The sequence below is a fragment of the Mixophyes fleayi genome, chromosome 4, assembly GCF_038048845.1.
Source record: "Mixophyes fleayi isolate aMixFle1 chromosome 4, aMixFle1.hap1, whole genome shotgun sequence".
In the NCBI taxonomy this organism is placed as follows: Eukaryota; Metazoa; Chordata; class Amphibia; order Anura; family Limnodynastidae; genus Mixophyes; species Mixophyes fleayi.
Genome location: NC_134405.1, coordinates 163,011,649 through 163,033,792, shown reverse-complemented (window position 1 = coordinate 163,033,792; position 22,144 = coordinate 163,011,649). Strand labels below are relative to the sequence as shown.

At 38.1% G+C, this 22,144-nt stretch overlaps 1 protein-coding gene across 1 annotated transcript in view; it reads left to right on the top strand.

Annotated features, from left to right (window-relative positions):
• PTPN12 (protein tyrosine phosphatase non-receptor type 12) overlaps positions 1-22,144 on the top strand; it is a 68,596-nt gene that overhangs the window by 16,846 nt on the left and 29,606 nt on the right. The window contains exons 2-3 of the mRNA XM_075208728.1: positions 15,334-15,442; positions 16,094-16,170. Of these exons, the coding sequence (XP_075064829.1) occupies positions 15,334-15,442; positions 16,094-16,170 (186 nt within the window). The remainder of the gene's footprint in view (positions 1-15,333; positions 15,443-16,093; positions 16,171-22,144) is intronic.

Genomic DNA, 22,144 nt, shown 5'->3' with positions numbered 1-22,144 from the left:
ATTACTATTCGCACTTCGGTGCGAACACTGGGATCTCCGTGCTGCTTAAGCAGCACAACTCGCATCACCAATATGTGTACTCCACCCACTGGTGTGCTGACTCTGCTTGATTGTGCTTGCTTAACCTACTTGGGTTAGCTCTGCCTACTGTTACTTGCTTCCAGCTGCTGTGCTGTGACTGCCTTCCATCGCATGTTACATTGTCCTTACCTACCACTGATGTGACTAGAAATCTGTTAAATCGCCTACTTTTTTGTTGGGCCTGTGTACAGTTGAATTTGGTCCTCCTACGTGAGGACAGCGCTTTTCCCATAACTGCACCTGAGGCTTAATTAACATGTTTGCATTAATGGACACTGATCATGATTTTTTAATTATAGATATCTATAATCCTTTTGTTTTGTTGGAGTAGCTACATCAGCCAGGGTTCAGGTTTATGTGCTTTACATCTTACTGCAGTGATTTACATACTCCATCTGTTAGATTGCCCAAGTATTGCTTCTTAAAAGTCCATTCCGGTATTATCCTTGAATAAATCTGCAATGCATGCACTTGGTCACAGTCAGTCGAGAGCTCATAACGCTGTTACTGGAAGGACTTGTAAATTAGAACAGCAATATATCGGGTGATGGCAGCTTTTTTCCCTGTAGCAATCTCGTTAATATAGACGCTCTCCATGCTAATTTGTCTCATATCTTTGGTCAATACTCCTATTTGTTCGTATACACTGACTAGATGGGTCTGTTGGGGCAAGAAGGGTGAAGGGGTGTTTGTTACTGCACAGTTTGTCTGGGTTTCTTTCTCACCATCAGTAACTGACTGTTATCTACCACTCCTACTGGTGTCGCCTTGCCACCAGACACTAGCCAACTTGCAAATGCCTACTTCGCAATAGTTGTAGGAGGATTGTGTTGCTACCACTAGGCTCCTTTGCGGCGCCTAAACCGCTTCTGTGGTATCTGGTATAGCTGCTACAGCACCTATTTGCTTTGGGTTAGCTGGTACCTCCTGAAAACTTACTATGGATCAGGACTGTAGGGTAGCAGCCAGAGTGGTGACGTGCTAGGTTCAACACGGGACAGCCAGAGAACAGATTAGAGTGTAAGCTCTTATATTGTTGGTTACAGAATACAGCAGGCAATAGGCATCAGGTAGAATCTTTAAACAGTGATGTTAATTTGGTCAAGAGGTACTAGTGATCATCCAGAAGTACAGATGATATAATACATTAGATGGTCCAAAAGATCTTTATATACAGTTTCTGACATACATGTTGGCAGGGGGTAAACAGCCCCCTTTTCTATCTGGCACCACAAAGTTTGATATTACATTTAATGACTAGAATCAACATGTAATATATTCTCTAAATTTGGATTTAAATGCAATTTAAACTTGCCAATATATACATCAATCTGATTTCCTACTTGCGGTTCGGTTTGTTGTCTCGAAGACTAAAGAATGTCTTGGTTACTCACAAATGAACAGGCCTAATTACCATGGGATTTAATTTCTTCCAAAATATGTCTACTGCATCAGAAATCAATACATTTCTTATAGCAGAATCAGTACATTTGCAATGATATACATTGGCGCACTGAGCCACTAAATAAATACATTTATTCAGGAAGTTATTTATAAATGATCAACACACACACTTCAGACACGTTCAATTTACAGGTGCAAAATGTTCTGACTGGTCCTTTTTTTAGCTATGGATATGTCTTGTTATATTACGAAACTGCATGCAAAAAAGCTCTTTGTCTTATATAGTTTTTCATTTTACATGGGACAGTCTCCATATATAAATATTATTTCCCCACTGTTCTTACCAATTTCCCAGCAGCAAGCTATTTCAGGGTTTCTATTTCAGCTGAAGGGAAACCATAATCAAGCTTTCATAGTATTCAGGTTATGCTTGAAATACAAGTTTTAAGCATAACTTGGCCTTAATGATTGTTTTCATTTTTTTTAAACTCTTCTCCTTTAGTGTATGCATTTTTTTTCTCTAATATTTTTCATTGGCAGCAGTTAGATTCCTTTTTCAGTAGGTCCGTTTCAGAGCAGTATGTGTAGATAGGTCTAGTTTAGTGAAAGAGAGGGCAAGTAAACAGTACCTTAAATTCATATGTCCATACAATCCAGTGCTGCTCTCCTGCTGACACAACCCCCCTTGCTCATTGATGCTTGGAGAATATAACCTTCTGCATGATTTATCTTGGTAACCGCGTGGTTACCATTGTGATGGTCATTGTGGACATATTTTAAGAGTCAGGGCTGGACATTCCATCTAAATCTAGCTGCACAGTGCAATCTGATTGTCCATTGTTATTGATGACCTAACGTTTAGTTCCTCCCAATCAAATGGCATGTGTGTGATGTCCTCTGATAACTTGATTGATTTGCCTCTTGTAATATTAGTTGTTTGGCATATCCACTAAACAATTATTACTTTGCAACCTTAGCTTTCATGTTTGTGGCCAAATTGATCTTGACCTAGTTTTACACACAGCCTGAAAGTCATCTCATTGGAATACTTTTCTGTGCCAAAAAATCTGCTGAGTAGAATTGCAAGTCATCTACCAATGCCCAATAATGTTATCACTATGATATAGAATGCCAAACATATTATTTTAAAAAATATATATATATATATATATATAACTTTTTACATATACAATATATTAGTGACAGCTGTTTTATGTAAGGTATTCTGTATGTTTTGAGTTAGTGTTCCTTGAAGGTCCCATGCTCCTTGTTTACTACAGATTGCTTGTACCTTGTACAAGCAGGGCAGCACGGTGGCTAAATGGTTAGCACTTCTGGCTCACAGAGCTGGGGTCATGAGTTCAATTCCCGACCATGGCCTTATCTGTGTGGAGTTTGTATGTTCTCCCTGTGTTTGCGTGGGGTTTCTCCGGGTGCTCCGGTTCCTCCCACATTCCAAAAACATACTAGTAGGTTAATTGGCTGCTATCAAAATTGACCCTAGTCCCTCTCTGTCTGTCCATCTGTGTGTGTCTATATTAGGGAATTTAGACTGTAAGCTCCATTGGGGCAGGGACTGATGTGAATGACTTCTCTGTACAGCACTGCAGAATCAGTGGCGCTATATAAATAAGTGATGATGATGATAAACAAAATTGTCGTCTTGCATGTCTGTGGTTTGTTGGTCATGTGCAATGTACCTGTGGCGATCAGTAGCCATTACCTGTTTTAATATTGTGGCACAGGTCTAACTTGTTTTTAGTTCCACTAAACCTAAAATGTTAGTGGTGTTCTATAAAACATAGTAATAACTTTAACAAATATTAGAGGTTAAGAGAACTGAAAGGTATTTGAGATAAAATCATGATGTGAGGGTGTAACATTATCCATACATGAGTCTTCCTTGCAGTAATTCTGGTCACTCGTACTGCGATGTTTCTTCTACCATTGGGCAAATGACCCAATATAGTGCTGTGTGTGGTCTGAAAATAACTATTAATGCTCCGAAATTTGGTGTTCGATTTGCAGGTAAATGTGGTCGGAAAATGAGTCCTGCTATATTCAGACCTGTGTTAATGAAGCATGGTGCTGAAAAGTAAGATATTCAGTTTGGTCACCTGTGTATGTCACAAAGTTGAACATTCGTTTTGCCACTTGGCATGTCTGTGCAGTTTAACCTACTGAGGGTTACTAGCTGGCCACAGCCTGGAAAAGTGGAGTCCCACTTATGATAACTAAGAGGCTGGGTCTGGCTAAAACCTTGGCAACTCCCAGATTAACCCCTTCCATTACTTTTTCTCCATAATCTGACTGCTGATCAGAACTTGCTGTCTCCTGGTGGGACATGGTACTACAGCCCCTCTGCAGGACAATAAATGAGAACAATGTCAAAGTACAATCCATGTATCCGAATAGGAAGGGTAACATATTGGGTAAGTTATACACACTTATGCATAATTGCCACCCTTACAAGCCTAATGTCTGGGTGTCCAGTGGGTATGACCTTTTTATGTGCATGGGCCAGACACCATGCTCCTTTAACTATAGGTATCTGCATGTTTCAACAAGCCTTCTCATATTTGTATCGGCTCAATGGCTGTTCAGAATTTCCTGCGTGTTTGTTAGAACCATGTAAAGAATTTTTAGCTTGTCTGCACCATGAGGTGAAACATGTTGGTGGTGGGGAACGACAATGTATATCTTGAATATTGAGAAGGGAGGGAGGAGTGTGACCAAAAAATATGTTGTACTCTCTTTGTATGGCTAGTACAAGGGCAGCACAGTGGCCTAGTGGTTAGCACTTCTGCCTCACAGCACTGGGGTCATGAGTTCAATTCCCGACCAAGGCCTTATCTGTGTGGAGTTTGTGTGTTCTCCCTGTGTTTGCGTGGGTTTCCTCCGGGTGCTCCGGTTTCTTCCCATACTCCAAAAACATACTCGTAGGTTAATTTGCTGCTATCAAAAATTGACCCTAGTCTGTCTCTGTCTGTCTGTCTGTCTCCCTCTTTGTCTGTCTGTGTGCGAGTGTGTGCATATATTAGGGAATTTAGACTGTAAGCTCCATTGGGGCAGGAACTGATGTGAATGAGTTCTCTGTACAGCGCTGCGGAATTAGTGGCGCTATATAAATAAATGATGATGATGATAGTATCTAATTAAATTGAAATGTTGCTGAATGAAAATGGTCTGGGTATTTCTCCTTTTTTTTGTATTAAGGTTTCAATAACAAAAATCTTCTTTTGCCTTTAACAATACAGCAAAGGAATAATGAAGTGCTAGCTTACATTATTTTATTGAAACCATGACCATTTTTGTACAGGCTTGAACAAAACAATTTTAGCTAAGCAATTATTAGTCATTTATCTTTGTTAGTATATAACACACTGTTTTCAAGAGAATATTGAGTCTGCAGCCAGTTTGAGTTTACAACCTAAATTCACGATCACACATGCTTACGTCAGAAGCCATTTAACCTGCCAGTATGTCTTTGGACTATGGAAGGAATCTGGAGCACCCTGAACAAACCCACATAAACATGGAGAAAACATGTAAATGCCACACAGATGGGTGTCCTGTTCAGAATTGAAGTCATGGCCCCAGAGCTGAGGCAGCAATGCTAACCGCTGTGCCACATTATTCTTTTACACTGCAGACATTAAACTAATTTGATTCTGCCAGTATGACCAATGGTATACAGGAGAGTGGCTGCTCAAAAAATCTGGCTTGATTACTGCCTCGCTCTAACAATTAGAGAGTGGTTACAATCGTAATGCTCCTTAAACCACAGACTGAATATTTATAGGGTATGTGATTTTGTTATATTCAGATGTACTACGAAACTGCATGCAAAAAACTTCTCGTCTTATGTAGTTTTTCCATTTAACATGGGAGTCTATATATAAAACTTTTGAGATGCTGCATTCACTCTGTCTCCTCCATGTGCTAGCAATGTTTAAAAGTTCTATTAAAAGTAATAAAGCGCTTTTGAAAAGTGTTAGAACAGTTATCTTTTAAGAAGGGAAGTGAAAGGGCTTATGTAAGAAATAACTGCTGTTAAAGCCTTGATAGTGTCCACTGCATTTCCTCAATTACAAAACTTTAAGGAACTGCTTGAACATGTGTGTTTTGCAATGTCATGTGTCCTGTTTACATAAATTAATATCCCAAACATGTAAATAACTAATTTATTAAGTTATTTTGAAAAATGTGTTTTTTTTTTTTTGCAACAAGGTTACATATGTACGATGTATAGCTTATAAAACAACCATCCATCTGCTTATCAAGTTACAAGCAGACTAACATTTCATAATTTTAGTGATTGATATATTGTGCCAAAACATATGCTGTATCGATAGGTAACACAAATGAGGTCATTAACCAGCAATGAGCTCAAATTTATATTCATTAGAAAAAGTATATTTTATATTTGCTATAAATGCATAAAACAGATTGGTAAGTATAAGGTTTGGAGCCACACCAGATTTGGCATTATTAGGTGTAAGACTTATGTACCATTTTCTGAAATCGATCAACAAGCACCAGCCAATATTGAACCACCATAGCCATACTTGGTTTGATCATACATCAGAGTCTGAAATCTAACAGTCCGGTGACTTGATAATGATGAAGTACCAAGAGGTAGATAAAATATTTTTATATGCCAACACTTGAGAATTTTAAGGTCCAGTTCTTGACTGGTAGTGGGAGTCCCTTCAAATCACCAAAACAGTGCAGTATATTTTAATACTTTCTATTCTAATATATAAAATCAACAAATTTCTTCTGATGCAATGTCTTTAACGATTTTACCTACTACTGAAAGTCCTGATCAGCATGTCGATTCATGCGTACACACTTGCAAATTTACTTTCTGATCTGTGCTCTTCATCTTATAAGTTTGCTGAAAAGATAGTGACTCTGTATACACTCTATAAAGATCTGCCTATACTGCTGGTTGTGAGTCCATAGACACTGCGGAATTTGCCCAACAACGTTTATAGAAATCTTTAGTCCGTTTATAAAATCAAACACTGTATGCTTTGGGTCGATAAAACATGATCGTGGGAGCACACACACTAATGCGAAATCGGACGTTTTATCGTGTATTTGGGTGGAACCGTGAGATTGATATATTTTCTCCTCTTTTACAGTACCTAACGGCACCTGCCAGGGATGCGCCCAGACTCCTGTGATTTTTTTTTTTTTGCTCATTCTAGATGTAGCAAGTGCCATATATTTATCACATGAGTAAGAGATGGTGAATATAGGTTTATTTGCAGATGACCATTTGTCATCCATCACTTCCCCCAATTGTCAATTCCTAGTCCCCTCAAAAGGCTGAATTCATAAATGAAAAAATAAACTATTTTGAAGAAGAAAAAAAAATTGCTAACAAGGTTGAAACGCAAGAAGACTTGAATCATATAGAGCACAAACTTCATGGTACTAAACGCTATTGAATGACAGAGTGTAATAAATCCACCAGAACCAGTCCCAAACAGCCAATTAGTCCAGCCCTCACAATGCTAATGAATGTCCAGCATCTGAGTCAGGGGGTGCCAAGGAAACCTAGTACAAAGTCTAAACGTGCTGGCATGCAGTGTAACTTCTCAGTCCTTCACTGCTTCTGTCCTGTTCCTGACTAGACTCAACACAGATTCTGTGGCTTCCATTGCCTGTTAGTGTCTACAGACTCCTTAATGTCTGTCCCACTTAATACTCCTATCAAAATCATAAACTGCCTCACTTAAAACCTCTCGCCCATGACACCACTTATACACAAGCCTTCTGTCCCACCTGGTGTGTCATAGAAAAGTACAATGGATAGCACAAGGCTTTAGCAAAGCTAACTTGGTTTCAATAAGAAAGACCATGTTATTGACTAAAATGATTTGAATTCCACATTGGCTAGAATTACAAGATATTATTTATATTTTGCCAAATACGGCATGTGTTCAAGCAGTACATTTTGCATGATGATTAACTCACTTTGAAAAACTGTGCACCCTACTCCAAAAGAAGCCCTCTGTTATTTATCTTATCCTATACGCATGCTATATGGTACACCTCATTACAAAAGGTTTGATAAGATAATGAACTGGATCAGAAGCTAGAAACTAATCAATGGACACTGTAGTTGAGACTTAAGCCAAAACATCCATTATTATTACTACCATGAAAGACAATGGCTATAAAGTAGCAATGTGATGGTACTCTATTCCCATCCTCTTTAAACATATGTATACTCTGCAGGTGATCTACATATATGAACTTGTTCCTTCCTCATGCCTCTATGGAAAGAATTGTTCTACCTTCTAAGTGCATTACTTAGAAGTCTTATCTCCCAGTGTGTAGACTGATGACTTGCTTAGTCTGTCTCCCTTCTTCACTTAATGTACCCAAAGAAATCACTTTAATTGTTTGGTTATTAATAAGATGCTGTATAGCTAGATCGACATTTCCAGTGGTAGAGGTTTACCTCTGCAAGATGACTAATAAGGAAAGGCTGCTGGCAGTGGTGCAGGATACTTTGTCTACTGGTTTTCATTCCATCTGGATCCCTGGATGATTCTACAAGGTATCTTATATTTATATGGTAGTAACTTATGCCCTTTAAAAAAAATTAAAATCATGATATTTGTGACTGGATCACTCATAAATAACTTATGGTATGAATTTATTTAAAGGCAATAGCGCAGTGCGCTTATTTATATAATCGCACATGCACTTATTTTTGATATTGTCTATATTTTGAGATAGAAAATCGTTATTTCTGAGACCAGGGTAGAAAATGTGTGTTTTGTTTAGCCTTTCTAGAGGAAACGCATTATGTCTGTATATATCTGATACAATGAGCCTTTGTTTACAAAGCCTTTGGTGTATTGTGATGTGGGGGATTGGCTTGTTTGGGTTTGTGTTGTTCTGTGGGAAAGTGTATTCGGCGACTGTCTGAATAAAGTATTCATGTCAGTTAGACCTTTTGACTTGCTAGTATGTATCTTGCCTCTGAAATAAGATGCAGGATATCACAGCAAGGTTTTTAAGAATTTCATAGCCAAGTGTAAATATTATTGGCTTTGCAATGCATGTAAATCCATGTTTGTGTAAACAGGTAATATCCTGCTGCTAAAAGCAGCCTTTGTCTGAACTCTATAAAAGGCACTAGCTTGTAGTGGAAACTTTTTCTTCTGATTTTTTTAATCTGACCTGATCACTGGTACCTCCAATCAGTGTGAGAGCAAATGAACGTCACTTGCTTTAAAGACCTGCTTGAAAACCTCTTTAGTATTGCTGTACTCCTGTGACCTGCAGATTAGACCCTAAATCTAATCTGTTCTCCGGCTGTTTCTGAGGTTTGGACCCAAGCTTTCCGCTACCACCGCTCTGCCTGCTACCCATACAGCCTTGATCAGTGTGGTAGGCCAGGGGGGATCCATGCACAGCTTCCCTGATCCATAGTAAGAGGTCAGGAGTAGTCAGCAGCGTCAGTTACCCAGAACAAACCCGGTTCTGGATGCTGGGTAGGAGTCCAGTGGCGGCAGCCTTTGTAAGCCCCTCCTGCTGCGGCAAGAAGGTGCATTTGGGATAACAAAAGGGAACGGTGGCAAAGTAAGCCCAGCTGGTTCCCAGCAACAACAGACAGGGTGGCATAGGTGGTCCATCCTGTTGCAATATTGATGAGCCTATTTATTTGACTAATACACAATTGAGGCACTTTGACATATCGGACAGCCCCGTCCTAGCCTTTCTCTTCCCTTTTTTTATTTTTATACTTTTTTATTTTTTAATTTACAATATGTATTATATGTTTGGGTTGTATTTTGGTACAGACCTAGAATGTCACAATACATTTGTAATTATTTGTAATTTATTTTTTTGTACCTGTAATTTATATAAGTGCTGGGGATGGTTGTGCGTGCACCATAGAGCTTGTGGTTAGAAGTGTAAGGATTTTTTCCCCCCTTTTTTTTTTTTTTTTTTTTTTTTTTTGAACATGGGTCAAGTTGGTGTAATCTCTAATTGATGAGTCAGTGGTTCAAGGTTCCTTGGTGGCTGCTCATTGGTTATATGAATTTTAATATAGTTGTTTTTGTGGCTGCAATATTCCTCTATAAACTATTTATGATGTTTGGCATCTCTTGACTATAAGGTACAGTCTCTAACTTGGCAATTGGTGAACTACTTAATTTGAGGTCAACTGTCAAGTCCTTTTATAAGCTATTGTAATGTAAAAACCAAAAGCTATAGAGCTATATATGATGGTTCTTTTTTTAAGTTGGTGTTCAATAATCATTGTGGCAAAAATTAAATGCAAAATGAACCTTTCCTGTCCTACACTTTTTATACATCTATACGCATCATGATGCACATGCCTGTACAAGCATCTGTGACTTGTAAATGTCTTCTGCACTGGTGTTCTGTGCACTTTTCTCCTGCCATACTGTACCAGGTTGTCAGAGACAAGCATCTCAAGTGTATGCTCTTACAGTTCCCACTTATTTTTTTTATTCCTCTGAACTCAGACTAAATTGATGAGAATTGTTATTTATTTTGTTAAAATGTTCATTCTGCACATGCTCCAGCAATAGAAAAGGGTCTGAACTAACAGGTAACATCAATAATTGTTACCCAGTTTACAGAATACACTGTATTCTAGTACAGCTGGAGTTCTACTACTGCTTGTGTCTTTTAAAATCATGATTGCTTCTTGATAGTATCATAAATCCTCTTCATCATGAAGATTTATTTATATATTGTCCTGTACCATGGTCACTGACTTTTAAAGGGGAGCTCCCCCTTCAGAAAAATGTATTCGCTAGAAAGGTGTCTGGTTTTTGTTGCCCTTAGATATGACGGCAGATCTATGCAAAGATACAGTTGTACCAATTGCACAGAAATATGCTTATATATATATATTTTTTTTTAATATGATGGGCAGCAAAAAATGCTGAACTGCTTGGGCAATTCCATTTTATGAAGGTGGAGTTCCCCTTCAAGTTCATGTCACATGTTAAAACATGCTTGTGTATTTCAACAGTAAAAATGAAAGCTTTTTCAAAAGGGTTATATTGGCCCTCATTATAAAGCGCTATATCTAAAATATGATTTGTGTTATGTAAAAAAAGCACTGTAAAGATTCTCTAATAAGTGAAAATGTAAAAAATTTGAAAATTAAGTTGTCTATATTCTGGGCAACTATGAATACGCATGAGCTTTATTTATAGGAAGTGGCCCATGCACTAACTCAGTGTGCGCCTGAGAATCCTACAGTAACATCAAACTTTCATCTCTCAGTACATTGGCTTTAAATTATCACATGTGCGCTCAAACTGACCATAATAATGAAGCAACTCACTTACTAGTTTCACGATAGATAGATTACGTGTGTGTGTGTGTATATATATGTGTGTATATATATATATATATATATATATATATATATATATATGTGTATATATATATATATGTATATGTATATATATATATATTATTCTAAACTGTGCTCTTGGTGTTTGTTTGTCTTGAGGTTTTCCTCTGGTTAGTGCGTGGGTGACTATTGTAGAATTTTTTTTTGTTGGAAATGGTGTGAATTGTTCTGCTGATTTCACAACTCTTAAATATAACTGAAATGTCAATTAAATCTATTTTTCAAGCTTATCTTTTATTAATTACAAGTATTTTGTAACTTTATTTTTATTTTTTTTGTTTCTTCTGAGGGTTCCATTACCAATATTATTTTGAAAATGCAATTCTAATATGGGAACGGTGCCCTACAGTCCTTTCACAGCAATGTGTGCAATGATTGTGTCAATAAACTATAACTTGCATAATCCATTGCAACAATGCATCCAATACCGGCCCTAAATGGTATCTGCTCTCACATTCGATGAAATCAAAAGCTGATTAGCATTGGAATCTTACATAGCCTGCCAGAGCCAAGAATTGGACATTCTAACACAGAATGGACCAGATTGTGCCAAAGCTGCATAGCATGGTGTATTACAGAGCAAACTAAATATTAACAATATTTAACATCATAGCCTTTGCTGTGTCCTTGCTAGTGCCATGTTTGTATTGGTAAATATGTAAGTTTGAGCATAATATATAAATATATTAAAGGGAACCCAATAGTAATTGTCCCCCACAGTGTCACACAGTCTCCGTTTTTGTTTGGGCTGTGAGACAAACCAAGTCCCAAGAAAAAATTGCTGTTCCTTGATCTCCAATAATGTTGACCTGAATAGGATGAATTATTCACCCTTACCCTGGTGTACTGCTTTAATTTGCTATGCTTATTTATGTATGCTTTGTTTTTGTTTTTCAGTGAGTTATGAGTTTGATTGCTTAGCATTAATATGGTGGCTTTTTTGGCACACCATTGAAAATTGTACAATTATTTTTAAGATTACCACAGAAAAGGCTTGTAAGATTAGAGGATGGTGTTGATTTTTAACCAATATGAAAGCAGGAAGTATCTTTTGTTTTTTTTTCTATTTTTCTTTTTTTTTTCTTTTCTTTTGCTGCTCTCAATTGTTCCACTGACAGTCACATCCTTTCTGCCATATATGGTAAAAGCTTGTCACTAGTCTCATCTGTGAGTAAGCAGTATTGGCTTTTGCCTTGCCGGACATTCTGTTTTCCAGAAGTACTGCACTGGATGTTTCAGCTGACGCCCTTCACTGCTACAATAATAATGTGACCTCAGTGTTACTCAGTAGACAGACCTTTAATAGGATAGCAGTGGAAATGAGCAGCTTTGCTCTTTATGCTTAAACTGTTAATATATTTACTTTCATATGCAAATTGTAAAGCTCACTACTGAGTGTTTGTAAAACATGGTGCAATATGTGAATTTATTTTTAATATTTTTTTGAATTTTTATAGGTTACTTCCAAACAAAGTTGAATGTTTCTTGTTCTGTTGGAGAAAGTGAAATAACCAGACTGTAATGGCACAATGCCAGTAGTGATAACATTTAATTAGGGAGGGGGGGACAGAATATTTACTTTATTGAATTGGCTTTAGTGAGTAAAGCAACTTTAGAACACTAATGCACCATCATTTTGCATTGCAGACACAAAATATGCAAAAGAGTACTGTATTCTATAGTTGTGAAACATCCAGTACGGTTTATGAAATGGCAGACTGTCTGGTTATTATTGAGGTTATTTTTTTTTTTTTTTTCATGGTCTTTTGAGCATATTTGTAAATTGATGTCAGGTTGTCGACCCTGCAAGATCACCTTGAAAATTACCTCTGCATGCATATTTAAATGTTATACATTTGAATGGATCTGAAAAAAGATGTCCAAACAAAAACTGTGAATCAGTTTGTCAAGGTGCATTCCATTGCATTTAGTTTATGCTTTCGAAAGTGTGCATCCAAATGGATGAAAACTGCACTGAAATGGATTCCAAAGTTCTGTGTGCATGCTTATTGCATAAGCCCATAGAGTCCGTGTGATTAGATTTTATTTCATGCATTTTAAGTGTATGTGGTATCATTGTATGTGCCCTTGTGTACTTTCCTTTACTATTTGTGGTTGTTTTTAAATGCTTAAATGCACATCTTTTCATTTTATTTATTAATCTAAAACTCCAGTACTACAATCTTCGCAATGGTTAATAAACAGAAATGTTGCAATATTGTAATTCTCCCATTGGATAATAATTTTCCATATTGTTACTGACCTAAATAATACCAAACTGCTGCTTTGCGCCTTTACTTAGTGGAACATGGCTTTATCACTGTGGGCTCTGATTCTGCATTTTTGTGCTTTTCGTAGCATAATTGCACTATTATTTTTTTTATTGTTTTTTACTGCCCAGATGTTTGTTTTGTAAATAAGTACTCGCTATGTTAAAGGAAATACTAGTGGGAGAGAGGGGGTGGGGGGCAATGTTTGTGTATAGTACAGTATATATTCATGCACTCTAGCCCACTTGTACTTGAGGTGCGAGGGGAAAAATCGGTGGAGATTCCTACCGTATTTGGCGTCAATTTGTACAGCTGGGCTTTGCAGCGATGTCCGCGAACCACATTGACGGCTATTCAATCTGCCCCTATAGAAATGACTTTGGCACCATATTAGTTCTCTATCTGCACATTTGAGACTCAGCTCCTTCAACTATCAAACTCAATAGCTTTCTGTTTGCCTACATTCCACTGCTGAAAGTATCATACAGCCCCATCACATGCAGTTTTGTCCTCACTTCTCAGAAAAGTGGACATTTTATAACCTCCCACAAGATCAGAGCACGCAATTCATGAAATATGTGCCATTGTGAGTATTCTGATCTGATTGGCTGCAGTTAGTTCTAGCTCTGCATAGTTCAAAACTTAATATAGACAAAAATCTGTGTGTAATGATAGTCCAGCCACATGGTCCACATCTGATCAAATTTGTTGTAAGCTTCTCTATTGGAATAGGTGAGCTCCTCATAGAATCTTAAGTAGTCTACTGCTTTCAACCATTCATCCAGGAACAGAGTCCTGCTTCCAGTAAGGTGGAGTTCACTTTCATGGGGCATATTTGGAACAGGAAGAGAAAGTGTGGCAGCACATTCATCTATGATACCTGCTTTTTTTGCAGTGATTCTTTGACAAATTACAAAGTAAACTTGCTCAGATTTGTAAATGCTTTCTCATCATCTGAGATTAGGCGTATAAGGAAAGGGTTATCTCTATGCTTTTTACGTCTACCAATGTCAAAAGTTTGAAGTCAGGCTCCCAAGTGTATAGAGCGGCCCGCTGCACGCTCAGCATGTCAACATTATACCTGTCTTCATGGCAAGCCATGCCCCTGTTACAGATTTCATTGCACTTAAATATTATATGGCTAAAAATACACTGGAGCAGAATTTGCAATAAAGGCATGTTGAAAGATATATGCACTTTTTTTTTTGTATTGCAATTATATTTGTGCCATGTTTTTTTTTCAAAAAATTGCACTGTTAATTTCTGAAATGTCTGCAACAGTCATGTTTGTTTTTTTTTTGACTTGGTTCTCAACTTACTGAATAAGTGAAGTTAGGCCAGTAGCAAGTAGTGACTCCACTTAAAAATTAATTTCTGGATTCTAGGCTTGTATTGGGTTGATGGTTAACAAATGATTTCTGTAGGTGAAACTGCCTTGACTCCTTAAATTGCACCTTTTACATACACACACTTTCGGCAGCAATTATCAATATAGATGGCAAGTTCTCCCAATTGGTTCCCTCTCTACTCTGTCTTTGTTTTATGTGTGATTGTGTTTTGTATAACATGTCTGGCGCTGCAGAGTTTTTTGGCTCCTTACAAATATGTTCTTGAGCATAAAACTTATCAATTTATTAGGAACTGGTAAAGACAAACACTGAGACTTAGCTGCTTTAAACATTTTATTTGGCTTATAGATTTCACATAACTAAAAAAGACACTATAGGGGGTATTCAATTGTTAACGCTCTCAAATGAGCGCTCAAAAAATCTTAGCGTTAATACGGTAATTACTCGCGGAATTTCAGCTTGCCGCTGGAATTCCGCGAGTAAACTACCGTATTAACGCTTTTCGCACGCAATATTACCGTATAAGCGGTAATATTTTTTGAGCGCTCGTTTTTTTGCGTTAACGCTAACAATTGAATACCCCCCTATAAATACAGTTTTGTTCTATTTATGCATAAAATGTTCCTAGTTTTGTTTCTGCTGGATAGTGAAGTGTATTTTGATCTTGTTGCTTTCATATCCCAGTGTGGTATTGCAGGTTCCTGTGTAATTATTCAAGCCGCTAGTATCATAGTGACACTATGGGTTAAGTTACATCTGAACTGGGCAAATGAGTGATGTCTTTTCTCTTCCCCTTTTTCAGAGGTTAAGAAGACTGTCCACAAAGTACAGAACTGAAAAGATCTACCCTACAATCACTGGAGAAAAAGAAGAAAATGTTAAAAAGAACAGATATAAAGATATTCTGCCATGTAAGTGTTCATGAACATACCCTTGCCCCATCTGTGTTTTTGGTGATTTAGAACATGAAATAATGAATATAAATGACATGAACAGACCTGTAAGATGTGTGCTGAAATGAGGTTGCTATTGGGACCTATAGTTCTCATTACATGAATATCATACTCAGCCCGAGGACTGTGGAGAGCTGAGGAATGGATACATACCACATATTTGGAGCCATAGTGAGTAATGTGAAACCACAGTGGATTTTACTATTGAGTGCCTGGAGACCTGACATTTTTGCATTTCTACCCCAGCAGATGTGAATAAGTGAAAAGTTTTGTGGTACGGTAGGGGGAATTATTTATTTGACTCCAAGTCACAGTTAAGGATACAGTGTATTCAAATTCTTATTTTGGCAAACGCTGGAGACTATATACAATTCTTTCCTTTTATATTCTTGCTGAAAATTTTATAACCCTTTCAATTTCTACGGTGGCATTCCTCTTTCACCCCATTGTTAAAGTAATGATCAGCATACTTTTGTTTCAATATTTAAATACCTTCCTTTATGTAACATAATTAGTTTATAATTCCTCTATTCAATAAGGAGTGTGTAATGGCATATTGCTTTTATTTCTTTTAATCAAGAATTTAACTTATATTTATATCCTATACAGTTGACCACAGCAGAGTGAAACTTGCACTGAAAATTCCTCCCCATGAATCTGATTACATCAATGCAAATTTTATCAAGGTAATGGTATGTCTGTATGGCCTCACTGCTCAGGTTATACCTCCTTCTTTTTTCTTTTTTTTTATTTGTTGCTTTGTGAAAAGACTATTTTTAGTTCGGTATAACTTGAAGGCTAATTTAAACTAATGCTAAATTTTAGTCTTAAGTGGAATTGAGAAAATACCTAATGTTGTTAATTCAGTGAGTCAACAAATGTGTCAACCAGGCATCTTGGCACTACCACCTGGTTTAAGACCCCTTCCCCAAACAAGGCCAACCCAAGCGGATGGATGGAGTGTAGTAATGATTGGTATGTAGTTGTTGTGTTTTTTTTTTTAAATTTATCTTAATGCCATAAAAAAATAACCTTTTTAACTTAAGTAAAGTTGGCTAACCTGTGACACTCCAGGTGTTGAGACTACAAGTCCCAATATGCTTTGCCACTATATAGCTCCTTATTGCTGGAAGGTGTGATAGGATAGACCGGCTATGCCACCCGGTCTGTCGCTGCTGGCAATTGGCTGGGCTTACTTTGCCACCGTTCCCTTTCGTTATCCCAAATGCGCCCTATTGCCGCAGTAGGAGGGGCTTACAAATGCTGCCACCAATGGACTCCTTAGCGTCATCCAGTACCATGTTTCTTCTGGGTAACTGACGCTTCGAGTGTACCCTGTTACTGGCTTACCTGGGCTGGTACTCCTGACCTCTTCCTATGGATCAAGGGTGCTGTGGATGGATCCCCCCTGGCCTATCATACTGACCAGAGCTGCAGGGTAGCAAGCAGAGCGGCGGTACCAGAAAAGCTGGGTCCAACCTCAAACAGCCGGAGAACTGATTAGATTTAGGGTCTAATCTGCAGGTCACAGGAATACAGCCATATTGAAGATGTTTTCAAGCAGGTCTTTGAAGCAAGTGATGTTTATTTGCTCTCACACTGGTTGAAGGTACCAGTGATCATGTCAGATTATACAAGAACAACATTTCAGTGTACAAGACAGTGCTTTTTATACTGATTTGGACACAGGCTATTTTTAGAATCAGGATGCAATGTGTTTACACAAACATGGAGTTACATGCATTGCAAAGCCAACAATATTTACTTATCTGTGAAATTCTATAGATGCTGTGATGTCCTGCATCTGGTTTTCAGATGCAGAGAATCTAGGAGCCAGTCTTAATTAAAAGTTCCTGCCTTCAATGTTGCCTTCACACATCAAAAGATCTAGTTAGCATGGGGCCCCTCTTCAGACAGTCCAGAATACACATTCCCAAAGAAAGGTACAAACCCCAAACAAGCCACTTCCCCACATCACAACACACAAAAGCTTTCCATCCACAAAGGCTTATTGTATCCGATATATACCTTAAGAAATAATGCATCTCCTCTAGAAAGGTTAAACAAGAAACAAATTTCTGGTCTGGTCTCAGAAATTAAAGATTTCCCTTACCAAAATATACACAATATAAAAAAATAAGTGCATGTGCAATTATATAAATAAGCGCCCTGCACTATTTCCTTTAAATAAATTTATACCAGAAGTTATCAGTGATCCAGTCATAGAAGGGTATGCTGGGACTTGTAGCTTCACAACATCTGGAGTGTCACAGGTTAGCCAACACTGGCCTATACCCAGGGCTGGATCAACCTGAGATCTAACTGGGCTACAGCTCAGGGGTCTCGGGCATCCAGGTGGCCCTTGACATTGCTCAGTGGCATTATTGATTGGGGCTTGTCACTGTAGTCCTTGCGCGTCGCTCGGTAATCTCCTTACTCAGGAGATCTCGTGAGTCTCACTCCCACAAGATCTCCTTAGTAAGGAGCTTACAGCGTGCTGCGGAAGGACTATGGTGACAGGAGAACAGAAAGAGGTAAGTGCTTGGGGTGGGGGCCGGCGGGTGGCTCACAGGGTGGGGGAATGGAGGCCACCTTAGCCTAGGGGCCTCCATTCCCTTAATCCGGCCCTGCATATGCCCTACATTGCTGGGCCCATACTGCATGAAGGGCAATCTGTATACTTGCCATTATGTCTCTGTTAATAGGTTATGGGTGGTGTTTCTGCTGTTTGTATTACATGGATCAAGTGTGCACATGAATTAGCTGTTACACTGTTGTGTAATAGTTTCAAATTACTCTACATTCCATTGGACATTCTATCTCAAAGTCAAGCTCTGTTGTCACCTCAGTGAAGGATGTCTTTTTTGAATAATTGCAGCCGTTTTATACAACACGTTTCTGTTATGGAACATTCTTTATATAAATAAATCAAAGAAGATAGAGGTTTATTTACTATTGTAGTTGTTCCTTTGTATAAAACTTATCATTTGGGCCGTGCTAGGGGTGGACAATGAGTTCTACAGCCTGTCTGTGAAATCTAGAAACAAGCAGGAGTTTTCAAAGGGGCAGGACAGATGTGCATTTCTCAGAATAGAAAGAATTCCCCAATGTTTTGTGACAGCAGTATATTTTTTCTTTAGCTGTTTTCTCTACCTGGCTTCTGGAATTCATCAAGTCCTGGACTTTTTCATTTAACGTAAGGGATACCAGAGGTTACAATACATGGGTGCGTACAGCACCCATAGAATTATTGGTGGCTAATTGGACTTCTCAAGTAAAAAGTTGGACATAAGAAATTATAGAAGTCTACTATCACATACTCATTTGTGGTGATGGAGGGGCAGAGTATGTGTAAATGAGCTGCATGGGTATTGGAGCTGCATCTGATTTTGTGCAGTTTGGGTGTGGGGATATATTGCTGGATAGACCAATTTAAGAAATAAAAAAAAAAACCTGGTTATTTTTACTGGGGAACCCCTGTTGCATAGGGCATAATAAATCACAATTGTGCTATTTGTGCTAAAGCACCAGGCTTCTTCAATATAAACTACTGGAACACATCTGTTAGTATGGGCTCACAGTCATAGAAACACTGCTTTCATTGAGAGACTGCAGCCACTGCTAAGCAATGCAGTAGTGTAAACTACTGTAATGCTGCTGATGATGTGCATATACAGGAGCTTGTACAAGGACGAACTTTGTTTAAAAGAAGAAAAAAAAACTTTTCTAGCCAGAATAATTGTTTGCAAAATAAATAAAGCTGCAAAATATATTGGTCCTCAATTGCGCAAGTGTTTTATAGTATATTCTCTTTTTCTTATAGGACTATGGCTTTTCTTTAGGGCATTCTTGTTAAATATATGTGTCTGACAGTGTTTCAAGATTTATGCCTTATAATTACATTAGTCCATTTCTTTTCTTTTTTTCTTTTTGGGTATAACGATTTTTAACTATCTTTTAAATATGCACTGTATACAAGTTTAGGCTGTTAATGTACAGCATTTGTTTTCCCCGTTTATGCATGTGAACAGCCACCTTATTCAGAGAATGTTACAAAACCATGAAAGTGTTTGAGCCATTCTTGAGCATTTGGAGAAATATGTGATGTGATATAAGTATGTTGAGTGTGATTTAGAAGTTAACTATGTGTATATATTGTAGGAGACGTGTATCAATGTAAAAGCATGTCAAACCCATCAAAATTACTAGTTAATTAAAACCTACAAAAATAATATATGGTGGTGTGCACATGTAACCATGTATCTAACAATTACTACTTATTGCAGCTGCAATTCAAGACTATTCATAAAAGTTGTATCATTTATTGGATATTCATATGTGCAGGTAACATATGTCTATAAGGAATCTCATATGTAACGATAATCTGGAAATCCACAAAAATATTCCCTATATAATTATTGAGTTAAAATCTAGCAGAACCATAGGTTCGCAAATGGAAAAGTGAAGCAAAGTAGGAAACGGTCTTACCACCAGAGAGCTTTGAGGCTCATATAGATGATCTCGCCATGTGTCGGAAATGTCTCATCGCTGGCGTCCAAGCAGACCTGTAAAAGGGTTCTGATAGAATATACATGGTCCTTTTTGTAGAGATATCGTATGTGGGTGGATTCAGAAATGTTTATTTAAACTCCCAAAGTATTAATGCGTGCTTCCGAATTTAGATATCTTTCATTAGTAGATAGAGATTTCTCCTTATTTGTTTGAAGAGTAGAAAACTCGATTAAAGATGTAACTAGGTGTAACTCCACACTTAATAGTATAAACCTGATGCATTTCCCCATATGGAACAGCTTAATCAGAGTTATGGAGGTGGAAAAGGCAGCAAGGCATTTAAACAAACTTCATCCAGTCTTGGAACAGGCATAGGTTAACTTTCCTTTATCTCCATGGTAGTGAACATAGTTACAATTTGTATACCAAAATCTCTCATTAAAAGTACCAGAAGGCAACGCAACCATATTTACAGGTCTCCATATCTTACAGTTGAGCTCAGTGAGCAGCTGGTTTGCTGTTGCCATGTCTATTTAGCTGCTGGATCCTCTGCGGCCAACTGTAAACATCCTGGCCCACATATAAAAGCTGCAGAACTTGCCTAATCAATTAACCCTAGCCAGGGGTGGTAAAGTAGTACTGCCCTGCACAACTTGGATCAATACTTCCTCTCCACTCTTATTACCTACCCTAGCTAATCCACATCTCTCACTACACTCAATTTACTTTCTCTTTCTTCTACTCACTGTTGCCACACTTCTCTCCAAAGTCCTCTTCTCTTCCAGTCATCCTGTTTTTCCCTCCCTTATTATTTTGCCTTCACTACTTCCCAATTTACTAGCCTGCACCTGTGAACTGTTTTGTTTTCCTTGTTACCCAACAAACTCGCTGACCTACATAAGAAAACACACAACTCACACCCAAAAATCATCCTCATGGTCTTTAACGCCCTGCTCCTCATCGCTACTGGCAACATCTAACTCAACCCTGAACCCCTTGCAGTCCCCACTGTCTGCTCACACTACATGCTCCCCAAAACCTTCCATCCACCAAGCACTGACTGTCCCTCTAACCATTATCCACATATCTCTACTACCCTCCCTCCCCTTTTCCTATGCACTTTGGAACGCAAAATCTGTTTGTTACAAACTCTTTTCTTTCAATCCATTCTCCCTCAGCCATACCCCAGACCTGAAAACAGACAAGGTGGTGGGTTAAGCATTCTATTTTCTCCAGTTTGCACCATCTGAGTGATACCCCCGGAACTCTCCCCCTCTCTCTCTTCTTTTGAAGTCCACACTATCTGTTTGTTTCTTCTCTCCACATTTTTTCCCCATTTTAGCAGTATGAGGAACAAAAGTAATGTGTTATGACTCACCCCTACGAGGCAGAGCACTGGAAAACAAGTTGCTGTCATTTATCACCCCCCCAGATCCAGAGTTTTCCAATACCTGGACAACTTTACTGCCTAGCTCGTTTAACTATTCTTGGACCTTCCTTTTCTCCTACTAGGTGATTTCAATATTTCCATTGACTTCCACTTTCTCTGCTGCCACAACTTCTTTCACTTACTTACACCTTTTGGTCTCTCTCGGTGAGCTTCATCTGCCACCCACTGTGATGGACATTAACTTGACCTGGTCTTCTCCTGCTTTGCTTCTGCATCTCTAACTCTCTAGTTTCTCCAACTTGGCTTTCCTGCTCCTCCGATCACAATCTCTTTATCCTCACAACTGTCCCAATCTTCACTCTGAGCCAAACTCATCCCTCTTGTTTCTGTTGCATCCTCTTCCAATTAGAATGTAAGCTATGGCACGAGCAGGACACTCCATACCCTTTGTTTTCATGTCTGCATTTAATTTGTATATCCCAGTTTTATGCTTGTTCTGTTTTCCCCCACAGTTCATCATTATGGAGAACTGTGATGCCTTACAACCTTGTTGTTGTTGTTTGTTAATATTAATATTTGCTTTCACATCATGACTCTTAAAGCTATGATTATTAAGTGTTGTCGTATTTTTGTTTTTTAATTTTAAAACGAGATTATGGGTCACATTCAGCTACGAGTATGGGTTAGTCAATTCTCAAGGGAAGTAATCAGTAATCATGAATCAATTGAGTATAGAATGGGGGATGTTTGCAAAATAA